This window comes from Bombus huntii, chromosome 9, assembly GCF_024542735.1.
Source record: "Bombus huntii isolate Logan2020A chromosome 9, iyBomHunt1.1, whole genome shotgun sequence".
Classification (NCBI taxonomy): Eukaryota; Metazoa; Arthropoda; class Insecta; order Hymenoptera; family Apidae; genus Bombus; species Bombus huntii.
Window position 1 is genome coordinate 274,658 of NC_066246.1, and position 17,623 is coordinate 292,280.

The window sequence follows — 17,623 nt, forward strand, 5'->3', positions numbered from 1 at the left end:
AATAAAGCTTTAATTAAAGAGCGTGGAAACGATTTTGACTGAAATTGCAGATATCAAGGTGCGTACGACTATACAATGACATATTTACGTATTTATCGAAAGTTTCATTTTAGCAAAATCTCGTAATTGTATTTTCGCGATAAGAGCGAAACAAAGCAGGGGACGAACGGATCTCGGTATTTCGTACCGATTTATAAGTTGGAAGTAAAACGCGCTATCGGAAGAGACGGAAGAAGAAGCAAGGGAAGAAAGCGGAATAAGGCCAATGTGGGAGAAGTTTCAGAGCGAAATGCGCACCGCATCTCGATCGTCGACGTCGATGTTGATATTTTACTGTAAGATTCGGTATCTTGAAATACCACCATCTGTAAGTCACGTCTTTTTAAAGAATTATCTGCACCTGTTTGATGGAAACTGCATTCACTTTTAGGATTTTAATCCGTCCGAGATTGGAATTTCGTTATAAAGCCATAAATATTTGTACGTGCGTTTTGAAGTTTTACCACCGAACGATCGATTTCCGAAGTAAACGAACAAATTTGCTTCGCGGTTGATTTCAAGGACGTTAACTCTCTCTGTTGGAAGATACGGTCGCTCGCGAAGTTATACGCGACGGCTTTTCGGCTTTTCGCCGATCCGATCTAATTCTTCGTACTAACTTTGACTCTGTCTCTGACTCGGACTCTGACTCTGACTCTCCTAAAAAAGCTCGTCGAGAATTCAGAAAGCGTTAACAGAAGCAGTGTAGAGTGCAGGCGAACAGACGATGTAGGAAACTTGGCGTAGAGCTTCGTTCAATCTCATTAGACTTTATGATCTTTATGATCTTATCAAGGCGATTGGAAATGACACGCTTTGTAACCGACCGTTACATCACGAACTACGCTTCCTCGATCCGTTACAATTCCCCCGATTAGGATTGCCTGCTACGAATAGTTTTCATTCGTTGCCTCCGTATCGCTTGTACGCGGATCTCGCTCGGGGAAAAACATTGACCAGTAGAATCGCGATGATGGTGCGAACGATGTACAGGTACGCGCGTTAAACGCGCGCGATAGACGGTGCGCGTTGGCGTTTCCAAGTTCCCGACTCTGTTTCTATTTTCTTCCACTCACTTATAACCGATCAGTACGTTTTTACTACGTTAACAGGTATTTCTTATTGTTAATATCGTCTGATATATAAATATTACGCGATATCGCGCGATCGATGATCTTTTAGTATCGGTATTGAAAAATTATGTACGTTTTTTGCTGTAACTACGAAATTACGTCATCGACTTTAATACAATACGTTACAACGTTAAGAAACGAGCACGGTGTTAAGTACGGCGGTTAAGGAATCGACAGCTTAAACAGTTGCGCGAAGAGCGTTTAAAGCTTGGATGCAAGGCGCGAGATGCCATGAAAGGGACGATATTTTTTATCCTCCATTTACCATTACACGCGCGTAAGAGTGTTCAGGTATTACGTTCGTTGAAATTATCGTTGTATTAAAACTAGAAGATGTTTTCTGCGATATTTAGCAAAAAAAATTTAGTAATAAAAAACAAAAAAAAAAAAAAACGTTCCAAGTTTGTTTTGTTCAGGAAAATGTCTTTCGTTTAAACATATTTTCCCCGTGATAGATTTATGCGGATACGTCCTCCTTTTATCGGTCTCTCGAACTGATTTCGCGATATGAAAAATGAAAGAGATACTTGTATTTATCATAGATATTTCTTCTAATCTTATTAAGAAATATAGCACTGTACGACGTTGTCTCATTATCAACGTGCAATACCGGACAGTGCTTATTTTAATAAAATGTCATTAAAAGTCTTATATAACTCGAGCCTTGGAAAGCATGGATTAAAATATTACGTTACCGCGAACTTTGCTTTTAAAAGCTGAACGCGATCTATTTTTTCTAGATTCCCGCGTACTCTGTATGTACGCTATCGCTATATCTATCGCATCGGGTCGTCGTTTTTAAGAGAATGTTTTAGAAAAATCAACATCGATCGTACCTGTGTGTATCAAGGATCGAGATACTTGCGAGATTCGTTATGCCGTCGCGTTTCATATAATAACAAAATACCGATTTTACCAAATACGATCGATCGACGTTTATTAATAATAAGCTCGCGACGAAAATTGATTTCGTTGTTTGTGTATCTACGTGTATTTAAGGAATTTCGATACATTTCGCAAGATAAGGGAAACTGATGTACGCGATTCTTTCGCGCGAATAATATTTACGAACGATCGAACGATCTATAACGCTCGGGTTCAAACTGTCCGACGATTCAACGTGGTCTAATCGAACGCGAAGACTGTTACGGTGAAATTCGCGACAACGCGTTAAGAACAGCTAGAAATCCGACTAAAATCTTCTCTGCCAGCAACGATCGAAGATCGACATCGAGAGGATACGCGTTTGCCCAAACGGACCAAACTACGACATTGTCGGCGTTTCGAAGCTGTGTGAAAATGAACTGTTCGCGTAATTATTAGGAAAAATATCGAAAGAAAAATGGACGGAACGAAGGAATATCGGACAAGGAATTCTTCGAAGTTTAACGCTTTAGAGCGGCTAACGATGGGGAATCGACGCAGATTCGATTCCGATAGAATGATTCTGAAGATTCTTACCGTTCCAACTCCTCCGAGTACTCGAGCTTGTCCCTAATGGAGCTGGTCAAGCTATGCGCCGACTTCTTCCTGTTTCCATTGATCCTGCCGTTCTCGAGATCGAACTTGTGCTGCGGAATATTCTCCGCGCTACCATAGTTACTACTTCCATGTTGCAGTATCGATTTGCCGCGACCCTGATCGGAATTATACTCGGAGCTGGCGCTTATGCGCCGATGATGATCAAAGTTGGGATTATCCATGCCGAGGATCTGATCGCTAATGGAGACGCGTCGCTTGGCTAACTCCTCGGTCGACCTGTTCGTTCTGTTACTCGTGTCGATTTCCATATTGTATTTCGGTGCTCTCGAGAACTAACCAAAACGTGCCCTTTAAGAAACCAATTTCTATATATATATATATGTATATGTATATAGGCGTGCGTGTATACGTATTCGGTGAAATCGGTAAAAGCTATCCGATACGTGGAGTCGTGTCGTTATCGATTCACGATGTTTCGCTCGATCGATTTCGAACAATCTCGATCAACGGAGATTTAAATCGTATGCAGACGAATCGAGCTGTGTTGTCATCGGTTGTCATCGGCCGAATGATCGACTCGCAGTTGGCAAGCTTTCTCGATAGGATAGACACCGGCTATGCGAGCTTCTCGATGTTTCGCAGGACAGAGGCGAAAAGGTCTAGTTTGGCCGTAGGAATCCAACTGACTGTCCCGTTTCTCGTTGGAACACAGGGATATTCTTGATACACCGAGTCTTGAATTCGACAGGAGCAACGCGAATCCATGTACCCAACGTAGAGTTCGAGTTAGATTGGTGGAAAGAGCGTTTAAGAAAGTTTCTAAAAATCTTTGCTATTTGGCCGAACGCGACCGAAATTGTTCGACAGGCTTGAGTGTCGCCAAGCGCAGCTTGGATCACGAGCAAGGAGAAACGAACGAAACGCACCGTATCGCGTTATAGCGAACGCTAGGTAACGCAGTCGTGTTGGTTCGATTCGCGATCGAGAAAAGAACAAAGTTTGCCAAGTGGAGGAAAAAACCGACGGACGATCGTCGGAGGATCGTGTAGAAGAAACGGCTTTCCTCGATCGACTGCCGATGGAGACGACAGCGGTCGACGATCACAGCTCGACGTTCCCCTGTCGACCGTTGACAGTGTACGGAGTCGCGTGACGATGACTCCGAGAAAGTCCAAACACGATGATCCCCGATCGTTGATTAACGATCACGCGCCTGATAGGGGAGCCAGCAGATCGTTAACAGAGTCGCGTGACGCTTTGTTTTTCCAGGGAGACTCGCTAACACCTCGCGCCGATATCTCGACGACCGCTTGTCGTCTTCGACACCTTGACCCGCTTTTACCGTCACGATCCTCTCCACCGACGCTCTACAACGCCAGAGAGCTTCCTTCGTTCACCTCGTTAGACGCGAGATTCAAGGTTCGCGATGCCGGTTCTAACTCGCTTCCCCTTCGTTCCTACTTCCTCTGTTCTTTCCTCGTCGATCGCTTTGTCTCTTGCTCCACCGTGTCCAGCAGCTACACTTTCCAACTAACCGGCTATTATCTTTCAACTTTGCCGATAATTCTCTCGCCCGTTACCAAAGATCGTCGACACGACAGAACGCACGATATACCAAATACACGCGATAAAAGGTAAAACTCGAACGAAGAGGACTCGTCTCGTTCATTTCGTATCACCGCACAGATTCTTCCGTTTCGACGAAACTTTTAACACTCTTCGAACACGCGTTTCCATTAATCTCGTCTGCAAAGTATAGAATACTCGTTAATTAGCCTCGTTGAATCGTGGCAGCTTGGCTGAAAATCTACGTCGATCGTCGCACGAAACGCGAAGCGTGGAAACGAATATGTACTGTGAAACGAGCACGGTTAACTAGCGACTAAACGCCGCAAAGTGTGCACCGCTACGCTATGTTTATACGAATGGTGGGGCTGGTAAAAAGTGCTGGAACACGGCTAAGGAGGGACAACGTTACGGCTGACGGAATAATTGTTACCGCGTTGCACAGGATGGGCACAGCTGGACACCTCATTGACAGTCTATTCGAGCCTAACCCAGCCGACCTGTCGTGCCCCTGATCGCAACCGATTCCTCGACGCGACGCGACGCGACGCGACGCGACGCGACACGACGCCACGCGACGCCACGCCACGCCACTCCACACCACTTCACTCCACTCCGCTCCACTCCACTCCACACCACTTCACTTTACTCCACGCTACGCTACGCCACGCCACGCCACGCCACGCCACGCCATGCCGCGTCGCGTCGCGCCACGCCACGCCACGCCGCGCCACGCCGCGCCACTCGTTGATTTAGCAAGATCGGCGAGAATCGCGAAGGAACGGAGGAACGAACGGCCTCGGAATACGAGAGCAGACCGGTGATTATAAATTTACCGAGCTTCTGGAGCTGCTCCGTCGGAAGCTTCGTAAAATTGTTCATTGTCAGAGTCACTGGGCTTCGCGACAGTTTGGCGTTTTACGCTCTTCCTTGTACAAGGGCGAAGATAAAAGAACGGACTGTCTTAAATGTCCCTTTTAACCACCGAGTACCGATGTTGCGTTAACGCAACTCGCGACTGTCTCTCTCGGTAACGCTTTAACGTCGATGAATTCTCGTTTTCTTGCCGCACTGAGATACGTACTTTTCTTTTTCTACACATATCATTCTCGTTTACTCGTTAAACGTCGTTACGATGTAATACGAATTATTTATTTAAATATACGAATATTTGTATTTTAGTCGCGCCATATAATATCCGCGGATCTGTTTTCTTCTTCGAAGGTTTAAGGGTATCGAGAGCGTTTAACACTTCGAACAGCTAGGAATATTTCAAACGGAACATGGTTATCCAGACGAGTCCCATTAAAATATCTTCTACACCACTTTCAACGACAAACCTTCCGATTGTTGTAATTTCTCGTTCTTGTTTTTCCTTTTTTCTTATTAGATATTAATTATAACGCAATCCGGCGTTATCAGATCGTTTATAAGTAGACGATGGAATACTTTCTCAAGCGTAAAGCGTCTCCCCGATACGTTATCGCTTGTCCTACCGTATACTTCCAAAAGGAAGGATTTTTCTGTGCAAGAAAAAGAAAAGAAAGAAAAAGAAAAAGAAAAAAAAGAAAAATACCGTCGCAAATATCATGTTGCCGCAATTCGAATCTAAAACTATATTATATATATTAATGAAATTTGTTTTTTTTTTTTATTCGTTCGATTTACAATCGATTTAAAAAATTATTTGTCATTTAAGCGTGTCGCTTTCATCTCGTTAATTCAAGAATAAGCGATTTCGTTCTTATCTACGAAATACGTTCGTTTTTCGATAACGATGCGGTTTGACGCGCTGTAAAGTATTTCGTTATTTAACTATCGAACGAGATAATTCCTTGTTTCATTTTTTATTTAAATAAATCGCGTTAGAAATACAGACTTGCTCGCTTCGTACACACGTTAATCGCGTTGAATACACGGTAGAATTTCTTATATACGCAACGAACTTTTCAAACGATTCGAAATTCCCCTCGATGAAAGAATCGTTACGTCGAGTTTATCGTTGACTTATCTTCGATATACACGTCTTATCCATTTATTCCAAAATTCGTCTTTCGAGAGAACAAGTCGTTTGCGCATTGGTAGAGCAACGTGAGTTCGCTAATGCCGTTACAGTGGTATTCGTAATATGAAAATTGTTTGCTGTGCCAGCTTTCAGAGGTAAGTTAGCGCTTGCTTTTCGTTAAAAAGTATAGCCATAAGGTTTTCGCTGGTCGATCGTATAGAAATGTTGTAACGGTCAAGGGTCGGAGACGCAAAAACTGTTTTCTTCGTCGACGAAAATGGCGCTCGAAACGTAACAACCTGGCCGTGGTAGACGCGCGCCTTTTCAAGGACTTCAGCACCAAATACCACGCTCGAATATCGTTTCACACTCACGATATGTACGTATATTGCGAAACGCGTCGTTTCGACAACGGTTCGATCTACTCCGTCCGTGCCACTACTCGTTCGCATACTAAAACTTTGCGTCGAACAAAAGTTCGAATTCATCGTTGACGATACAGTTGTGTCGTTGCTTCTATATTTGTTTACATGTCGCTCGGTTCTGATTCAGGAACACAGCTACCTAAAGCCAGATACCCAAGTACTCGATGTAACAGTCGGCTCGAACCAATTTAAGGTATATCGTTTTAATTTCCACTCATTTAATGGATAAATGAAACGCATGGAACAGAAATTCAAATGTTAACCTATTTACACCGTTATTGACAACGTACTGCCCAATCACGATACCGATCGAGATATTTTGTTTCGATCGTTGATTCGAACGAGAATCATTCGACAGACGCGTAATATGGTTGCTATTGGTCCCGTCGTTTGTTCTTCGTTGATGGAAAAGAAAAGCAGGAAGAGAGAAAGTTGGCAAACTTGTAAAATCGTAACGGTTTGTAAAATCGAATCTCTAAGAAGAAACGATTCGACGATGAGAATTAGCATGCGCAAACGTAAATGCGAAATCGTAATGAGCCGACTCGATGAACCGTGTGTGTGACTCGACTGTCGACCCTTTGTCTCCTCTAGCAATAAACGGCAAGATCGTTTGGAACTCGACCGAACTGGAAGAAAGCTGGAACCGCGTTTCGCTCTAGTCCGCTTCGATCGTATCGATGATCAGCAACTCGATTTCTATCGGTATCGTAATGAGCCAACGATAACCTAGGTCTCTCCAGAGGCAAGTGTATCTCCCACGTCGTTCTGATTAATTGCGTTGATTACGGAGGATAATTATTGAGCAGCGGAATGTTACGCGTGCTGTCGCGTGTGGATTAGTCACGATGCCTGATTCGCTTGTCACGTCGTCGTGTGCTTCCTACTCTCACCGATCGTTCGATCAACATTTTGACGGCCACGCTGAAATCACATGTTTCGCTGAGGAACGCCACACACTGTGTTTTAACACGGTGCACCGTTAGGCGTCACAGGAGAAACCGTGGCCGTAAAAGCGTTAAATCGGGCAAAATCGACGCGTATATTATTTTGGTCCGATCCTTTGCTCGTTCATTCGTCTATTTGATTTCGATTGATTTATTCCTTTCTTTCTTATACGTTATTCGGATTATAATTGGTAATTTTTCCTTTCCCATCCATCCCATTCGAAAAAGAAATTTGTTCGTTCGTTATTTTTATATTATTTTTCCATCATTATTATCTTATATCGGTATTCGCAACTGTTATTTCCGTTTTATTTTAACAAGAAATTTATCTTACCATTGACTTTGTTTTATCATTCCACGACTGACAGGAGACGGAGTAATACCTCGAACAAATTTCAATAAAATTTATCGAACAGACGACTCTGTTTCTCCGTTTTGTCCGACATTTTTTAAATAATTAACGACGACGATTAAACGATTAATGGATTTTCTAGATAATCTGTGAAACAATTTCAGTCTCGATTATCCGGGATTAGCGCATACAAGAGGACAAAATTCCATCGGAACAAGCATCGAAGCGGCGAATTTCTTTATCTTGATTTCACTGCCTTTGCTCGAAATAAGGTTAAAGTACGAAATCGTTTTCATTCGCACGACTGACAAACGGTCATGTGCTTATGGTTTATTGCGTTATCGGAAAGCGCGTGCGATAGATTTTACACAGACTTTGACAAAAATACTTTTTGCAATCGTAGAAAACGTACAATATCGTTGGAGAGATAAAATCCGGAATCAGATAGTCGGCTGCCGCGTATACATTACGATAAGAATTAAATTATTCGAATTTGTAATCGGATCATCTTGAAAAGTTGCGTGACTGTCTGCAAGTTTTTGTCTGTAATACGTACTAAAACCGTAATACGTACTACACGTGTATTCGAAGAGTTGTATAAATCTCGCTGGATGTACGTACTAGTACCACTATGTTCTTCGTAGCTTTTGTCTCTCTCTCGGTAAAAGCTCAGAGGCGTAGAAAATACGATTTTAAAGAATCCGCGTCAGGAATATCGTCTGCACAGGCGATCAGAAATATCGTCGACAACGTCAAGTATGTATCGTCAAGATGATGGCGTTTGAAGGAAATATAAACAAATAATTGCATCGTTCGATCGTATGGTATCGGTTTCTGATTTTTAATCTGTTGATTTAATCGTTGCACGTTCTGTATGACGTTGGAAAAAAAAAGATGATTACAGCGAAGAAGACTCTTTTTGTAGCTCGTACACCGTTCAAAGTTATCCGTTGTTTATTAATTTTAGACCAAATATATGTACGTATAATCCGACTAGGAATGTAATCTACATAAAAAATCGATTCGTCGATCGTATGAAAATGAGCATTACGATATTCTCTCCGTATGTTTTCCCTGTCCTTGGCTTCTCTTATCTTTCACCGCATCTCTTATCCCTATCACGCAATGAACCATTTTGGATATGTTCGGCGATCGAGTTGCTCGCGTCTTCTTCTCTTATTAAATCACCGTATAAACAGCGTGGTTTCGTATGTACGTACGTACATATGTATACTTACACCGGTTGAAAATAAACGATTATCTATCAGAGTATGTAATCGGTAATGTATTTTCTCTTATCTTCCTTTGGAATTCCTATCAACTATAGAACACGTTACGATATAACGAATTCCATAGTCTTTAAGTTTTAGCCCAAAGTGTATCGATCCTCTCCCTCTCCCTTTCCTCGTTCCGTTTCCTCTCTTTTAACCGTTCTCTTAATCGAAAAGTGCCAAGAGGAAGCGATCGTTCGTTCCATGCCGTTATCGATCGATCGATCGATCGATTCGCGCTATTTTTTTTGTTCGTAAGTTTCAGTCTCAAAAACCGAATACCACTCGAAACAGTGTGAAAACAGTCTCGAAATGGATCGATCCGATCTTCGACTTGGATTTGTTCGTTCGTTCGGCAGCGAGCAGCACCGAGGAATTGGAACGATCGTACGATGCGCCGATCGGTGAGTGATTCATAAACGTTAATTCGGTTGTTTCGAATAACGCAAATCGGAAGTACGGAGGCGTCGCGTGTTTGGCCGTGGTTGATCATCTTGCTAAACGCGCCCGTTACGCCAGTGCGATCCTAACGCGACTAAAGCGGCTATCGTTGCCTAAATTCCATGTCTAATTGCCGGAGGGTCGCTAGCAAGTGGCACCTAGTCGACGGACCAGGCCGTAGACCAGGCACAAAAAATGGAAGCGTCGAAAACGACGATGTTCGTGTTGGCAAACGGTCACGACCGATCTAATCCGGTGACGCGATTCATCTTCCCGCCGAACTGGAACGCGATGCGTGTTCACGGCTCGATCGCGCACGATATTACGGTCAGCGTTGAAAATTAATTACTCGTCTTTTGCGCTTGCTGCGTATCTATCGTACAACGAGTCACGAAAGTATTCGCGAACGCTCGCGATTAAAACTTGGCGTTCGTTACCAAAGTTTAATTTTCCCGCGCACAGCACCGCACTTAGGTCCTTTACTTTTTCTATTTGATTCTAACGACGTTTCTAACGTCGCATCGACTTCCGAGTCACTGTTATATATGTAACACGATATACGTCTCTTATCCGATGGTAATCACGTTACGCACAGAATCGTCTTGATACGGAAGGTTCAAGTATGACGTATACCAACTTCTGCACGATAGGATCACGTCGATCGAACAAAGAGTCGAGATTCGGAGCAGTAAATGTACCTACTTACTTGGCGTAGTGGATTAGAGGCGTGAAGAGCGTTGTAAAACAGTGGTTCTCAAACTTTTTTCAGTCACAGCGGACTTTAGAATATGTAGAGCGTAAAATTTACAACAACAGATACAACTGTCGAAAGCAACTAGTTTTATCGCGGGGCGTGATCTTTGGGAATCGCTGGTTTAGAGTATTTACGATTACGTGATCGAAGGATGCAATACGATTCGGGATTTCACGGATTAACGATCACGAGCTTTATTGCTTCGTTAAATCCAAGCTATCATAGCGGAACAATTTTTCGATGACCACGTTAAATTGGCTGGTTCCATTTTTCTTTTGATCCTATAGTTACCGATATCGACGTTACAGCGGAATAAAATGAGCGAAATGCGGCTCAGACGGTGTAGGAGCTCGTTACAATATGCGTTTCGTCGTTGTCACGTTAGGCAGCGGGTACATATGTCTTTTACGCTGTTAAATAGGTAGGCAGCTGCTATAACTATAGATATGCGGCGAAATAAACTTCTTAAATATTTGCAAGTGGCAGAATCGTTGTATCGTCCGAAATATCGTTTCTCTTTCATTCTTTCTTTTTTCAACTTTATCACTCTGTTCGATTCGCACGAATTTTATACGTATAACTGACGAAATAACCGTTGACGAAAAGACCGAACCAACGATTTCATCGAGTCGAATGAAATATTTTGCGTCATAAATCAACCGCTATAATAATACAATATAAATAAATGTACAAATTATCTACAATTTACAAACTAAATATACAAACTATCGCTGGAACGATAAAATTAATAGTAACGCGTAATATGTAATTAATTCTTTGTTTTCGAGCAATTTCTAATTTCAAAGCGTCGATTTCGTTCGTTCGGTAAATTCTATACAGATAGAAATTAATACAGCGTTCGTAGCACTACGTATAACGGAGAATTACGATCATGCTCGTATTGCTTTTGTTTGAAAACTTACTGCATCGAACACTGGATATGGATCGATATAAAAACGCGATAAGTTGAATCATATGACCGCAATAATCATTTCTTTATCGGCTCGAAAAGTTCCTCCGGAGGTACGTCTTACTACGATTGAAATCTCAATTACACGTTTTTCATCGAATCGATAGCCGTCAATGTGCAAACATAGTGAAGTGCCATCGATATCGGGGAATTTAACAAATCTATGACTCTGTAGAAAGTGTTTTCGAAAAAAAATTTGATATATTCGTAGATTACTAACAACAGTAGCGAAAGCTTAAGAGACACTCGTACGACTGCTCGTCGTTTTTCTTTCGTTTTTCCACGACGGTGTAAAAGAGATCCGAGCGATACCTATACATCTTGATCTTTCTTCGCGCATCGAACGAAGTTTCGTCGATTTTTCCTTTTTCGTATCGTTCGTTATTCTCAAAATGAGAGACGTTTCTGCGCCTCTATAGCAACATCGATAGATCCTTAAAAAATACTAAAGATGTTTTCTATAACAGGTTCGAGAACCGGAACGACAATTTTTCCAATTTCCCCGAAACTATGCTTTCTCATTTTTCCACTCCTTTCTACGATCCATATTCCCCGACCGAGACAAACGCATCCCACTTTCAAACGCGTATTTCTCCATCGCTGTCGGATGGAACGAACGTATTTCATCGGGCAACGAGTGCACGCGTCGCGAATCGTCGTTCTCCTAATCATGATTTCGCATACCCGCGCGACTGCAGCTCGCGGAAGTCTCGAATTTTCATTCTTCATTAGCCACGAACACATGCGATCGCTGACGCGTATCATCCGCCGATCGAATATTTTACGTGCATCCTGACGACGTGGATATTCACAGAAGGCAAGTCGAATTTTCTGCACGAGGTTAAGCAGCGATTTTTAATTAACCAACGACTACTTGGCATACGTGTAATTGGACGATAATTGGGAATACCACACAGCGTAGAGGAGGTGATTTTTTCACGCGGTTAAGACGGTCTGCTTCTTCGTTTGCAACATTTTTACGAGTTATTATATACTCGAGAAAGCTATCAGTCGTGTATGTACACGTACGAAACACGTACTTTATTCTACGCTATCTACGATATAGTTTTTTTTCTTTACAAGGAATCGCTTTCTACCTGTCAACGCGATGCTTTCCCATTTTCGGCTTTACCATGTACAGTTGAGAAGTTCATCTTAGAATGGATTATAAATTTACTCGCTGACTCGAGTATTTTTCCCCCTTTACGGCGATGCATACATTCGCGAATTTACGTCACTGTACTTTTTTGCACGATGTTTGAACGAAAGGAAAATAAAGAATTGGGATGTTCCGTGATGAGATTGCGCGAGAAAATATTTTTTATTTTGGGTTACAAAGTCAAAGTGACGAAAACAACGCTGGATTCCGTTTCACGAGTATTGATATCGTTGCTGATAAGTTTCAATAGCAAAGTAATCCGTCGCACTATGCTCGAAGAGAGAATTCTTCGTACTCGTTGAAAAATCCTATTCTCAAGTTGCGTCACTTTCGAGACAAGAACGTTTGGGAAAAACGAAACCGCAGGCAGAAAGTTTATAATATTTTAAATCCGTAATTTCGAGAGCGGATCGTCCCTAAGGTGGCAATAGTTTCCATATAATTCGCTGCATCGTTACAAATTGCTCTACGAAAGATAACGACATACGTAAATTCTACCGGTGTTTAACTTTCACCGAGGGAGAACTTCCGTCAAGTGGTATTGCTGCTTTCGTCGACTCGAGATGTCGTCTGGAAACACTCGGATGTAGAACGTGGGTGCTGTCTGGACAGAGTTCGTTCGATCCACGAACTTGTCAATTGTGGCGGCGGTCCTAAAGAATTAGGCTTCCTGACAGGCCGTCCGTCGTCTCTCGCGTTCGAGCTTCGGCTCGCTAGCAAGCGAATTTTCGTCCTTCGTCGGGCATTCCACAGTCACGACGCCGATAGCCGACGCGGTGCCGCGACGCGACCGTAGCAGTCACGCGAGAATCGCTCGTCGTTCGTCGTACACACGGCCGAACGGATGAACGGATGAACGGATGAACGTGGACGGAAGATGAGACGAGGGTAGGAGAGAGAAAGAGAGGGACGAGGTCGAAGATGGCATTGGAATTGCAAATATCCCTCTCCCACGTTTCTCTCATCTCTGTGATCTATCTTTTCGCTGCTCGTCCGGTCGCTCGGACCGACCCTTCAACGCACATGCGACTCGTATCGCGAATGATCGCGGTCGGAACAATTACCGATACGAGTCGACGAAGTTATACGATGTTGCTTGCGTCGATCGATCGTAATATCGGATGACTTAATCTTGAAAACGAAGCCTCGGATGAAAAAATCCTATTCTACGTTTCCTTCCTTCCTACGTTTTCCCGAATAATCGCCTCGTTCTATCTGCTTCTGTCTGTTATTCGTTCGGACCTTGTATGTAGTTTCCAACACGCGCTACAAAACGGTTTAGAAGGAAAATTTCTTTTTATTCGATCGTTCTCGATGGTACTTTAATCGCGTGTACGATGATTATCCGTTCTTATCCTAAGGAAAATGCGTGAAAATCTCCTTTAAATTATATCTTTGGCGGATTATCCATCTCTCTTGAGCCCGTCTCTAGCAGAATCACGAAAGTCGTCGATAAGAATCGAACGCAGATGCAAATGGAAACAACTCGGTATCGTTTGACGTGAATTATCGACATTTCCGAATTTCTTCGCAGGAAGCATGCTTAGTTTAGTTTGACAAACGCGATCAAATGTTGGGAAACTTTGACTTCGAAACTACGAAACTCTCGTAATACTTTTAGGTGAAACGTATCTTTCTTGCCAGTACTATGCGAAGACGTGAATTTATTTTTCAAAATATTCTTCCGGAATTTCAAATAGCTTCGAACACGGAAAGAAAATGTTTGTCCATGTTTGCGAAATAGTCGTGAAAAGTCTAATGCTCTGATTAAAAACCGAAGAAAACGGAGCGATTTTTACTTTTGAAAATACTTTTAAAGCGAAAGGTTGCATAGAGGGTTGCGAGTGTGACGCGTAGCAACGAATATTACTTGGCACGTGAGAGACGTCCCACTCTAAATAGAACGAAGCTCGTAGATCGAATCTTATTTCGTTACTGTAAACTTTATCGATGCCTGCTTGATCCTCGTCGCCACACAGATGGCTCTATATTTCGAGCTAGCACCGTTATATCGTAAATTTTTGCACAATGCAGTACACGTTTCTTGCAGTTTAAGTATCGACCTTTTCCTCGAGCATTTATAAACTCTTAGCGTCTACGGACGAGACTTACGGTTTTTCTCTTAACGCTCGTTGTAAACGTACTGCTTCCCGTGGAGAAGAAGTCTTCTTCTTGTCACTCATACTCGGAACGAGACGAACCGCGTGAAAAAGATTCGGAAGGTATGCGTGCATTCGTATCCTTACAACTGTCATATAGAATATAACAGTATCTGGACCTATTTTATTATTCTTTTCTTATCCACTTTACTTATCCACTGTAGTGTATTTACACTAACTATGTCTTTTTCAGCGTAGAATCCTGCATCCGTCCAATTTATTCGTAAAACAAAGAATGCTCTTAATAATGGTATTATTAATAATGGTAAAATTTAATCTTCCAACGTTCGCGAACTACGATCTTCAACTTCAATTCTACGAAATCAAACAGACGCGAGTTACAGCGCGATCTAAGGAAATGGAAGAGGGGAGATTTTGCGCGATAAGCGCCAGACAATGCGATTAGGTACGAAATACTGTACAATTATTGCTTTTATAACAGGTTCGGCAACAGAGTTGGAATAGTGACGACTATACTGCCGAGGTCGGTAACTTCATTAAGAGGTGAGCACCTCGACATCGTAGTTGTTGCTAACAAGTTTCAACACCGAGCAACTCATCTGTGAGATTGAAATTGCAGCGAGACTGTAGCCGAGGGAGAGAGAGCTGGTCAATCGAAGACTTTTTCCAACTTCGACTAACTGGCTCTCGTTCGCTCTTCCATAATAATCGATATTCCGACGAGGCTAGATGGCTATTAAAAAAAATGTCCGAATTAAATACTCTTCGGTACGAATGTATAGAATAGTATGTACGTGTGTGTTTTTATTTTTTATGCTAACGGAGAAGAAAATTAAGACACACAAGTATCTCGATACTTAATCGTCTACGTGCCTTTTAACGTTTCGTCAAATCTTTTGGCAATCTAGATTTTTGTAAATTTTCTAACAAATTGTATCAACGTTATGTCGTATCTCGTCGTGTTTCTGTAGAAACGAAAACGATCGAAACTGCTAAAATTTCATCTGCTGCCGCTATTTTTACTTTCCGTCGTACAAATACTTCCGAAATTGGACAGCAACGCCCTTTACACCGTGCGAATGTTCGCGTTATTCGACGAACACCAGCGCGCAAACAAAAATTTAAACACGTAACAGCATTAGCACGCTGTTTATCCGAATACCGAACAATGTGCTAAAACTTGTTCCGATAGTGTTAATTAGAGATCATCGCGATCTTTCAAACATGCGTTTCGCGAGAAACGGATACTGCATATCTCGGCGAAACGCAGAGGACGCCTAGTATCGAATTGGAAGGAAAATGTGCGAGTAAGGCGACGAGAGCGAAGGTGGTCGGCGCAGAGTGCAGTTGCGGTTGGTTCGCCTGGAATTAGCCTAAAAGCCCGGGGCAACGGGCACGCGATAACACCGGTGGAGCGCAGCTCGGCCTCGTATATCACCGAGAGATGAAGGGCTGGCCGGACAGCGACGGAAAGTATAGCGGTTTCGGCGACGACCTTCGCGGATAGCTCGTGTGTGCAGCTGCCGCGCACCACGATCGTTCGGTCTGTTCGCAAGACGGACAACCGAGAAATATTAGGGATGTCGGTCGAACACTCGCCTGCGTACCCGTCCCGTCTCTCTTTATGCTACGGCTACGATCCGGTAAAGGGTCGTACGGCGAGAACGAGCAACCCGAGTTGCCAGCGAAATCACTGTCGTAGATTTCGATGGATTTAGAGTGGAAATGTGTGTATCGATAACGATATACGATTCTCTTTTTCAGGAAATGCCCATGAATTACGAGGCTCGATCATCGTCGCTAGAAATACGTAGATAATCGAATTAAGAAACTTCGATTCGATTCGATAAAAAGTTTAATGTTTTCGAATCGGAACGAGTGGAATTGTTCTCAGGTTTCCTTATATACCCATCGAGTCCGGTAGTATATTCGATACGGTACTGTATCCGACCGAAAGATATAACCACCAATGGCGTAAATAAATAAAAGTTCGAAAACTACCGCAGTTTGATATTTCTCTTCGAGAGAGCGATCGAGTGGCGACACACGATCACCTACCTTCTTTCAGACGTTGCACGAGTAGAACACGTACGCCATCAAAATAATTTTACCCTGAATTTCAAGATGCAGGTGAATTAGGCGCTTTCATAAACACAGGTTTACACAGACCTTGGTCGATTCAGAGACGCAGAGTCACGCTGTAGCGGTGACGGTGGTTCGAGACAAATCATCTTCGAACAGCCAGTAAATTAGAACGAAATAAAAACGATCGAAGTCCGCGAGATAACCGACGAGACGCTTTGGTACGTGATAAATTAAAGTCGCATTATCGTTGTAACGTTACAACATCGTTTTCACAAAAACCCTAAGCGGATATGAAATTATGAAAGTTACGAACCGTGAACTTTTATACAAACTTGGCGTAACGACCATGACGCTTTTATCTACGTCGTAACTTAAATAAATCGTTGCTTTAAACAAGAGACAAGAAATTCATACAATGATTTACATATCGTACAGTGAAATATAGAAACAATTCAGAGTGTCATTCGCACATAGGTAGGTAGGTAGGTAGGCTCTAAGTATTTATTTTTAAATTACTTCAGACGTGTGCAGAAAAAGAAGAAATCTTCATGCAAGATTCATCGTGGACACAGGCAACCGTTTCATGGTCGTTTGCCAGAATTTAAGAGATAGAAGGTTCGACACAGCCGACCGTGTTAATTAAGTTTTCCTTCAAAATTTTATATTTCTTTTCGATCAACCTCTCAGGGAGCGCGCTGCACGCCCAAGTTAAAACGTATTTGCTATTTCCACGATTCGTCCGGTGCCTTGGATTAGTAAGTTTCCAAAGAATACAGTCGATATTATTTTATGTAATCCGTTAGCCACTGGCGTTAATTAATTTCTCGATATTCGTTCGGCCGCTGATTCGAAACGTCGTAGTTTCGTAAGTTCG

The 17,623-nt window shown here is 42.6% G+C and overlaps 1 protein-coding gene across 2 annotated transcripts in view; it reads right to left on the reverse strand.

Moving 5' to 3' along the window:
- Positions 1 to 17,623, reverse strand: part of LOC126869401 (sodium/hydrogen exchanger 9B2) — a 91,240-nt gene that overhangs the window by 58,921 nt on the left and 14,696 nt on the right. Inside the window, exon 1 of one of the 2 annotated variants that reach the window (XM_050625878.1) lies at positions 2,634 to 4,607. The exons of the other annotated variant lie outside the window; for it this stretch is intronic. Coding sequence (XP_050481835.1) covers positions 2,634 to 2,962 — 329 coding nt within the window. The 5' untranslated portion in view covers positions 2,963 to 4,607. Of the gene's footprint in view, positions 1 to 2,633; positions 4,608 to 17,623 lie in introns of those variants that run through there. 2 annotated transcript variants of the gene reach the window in all.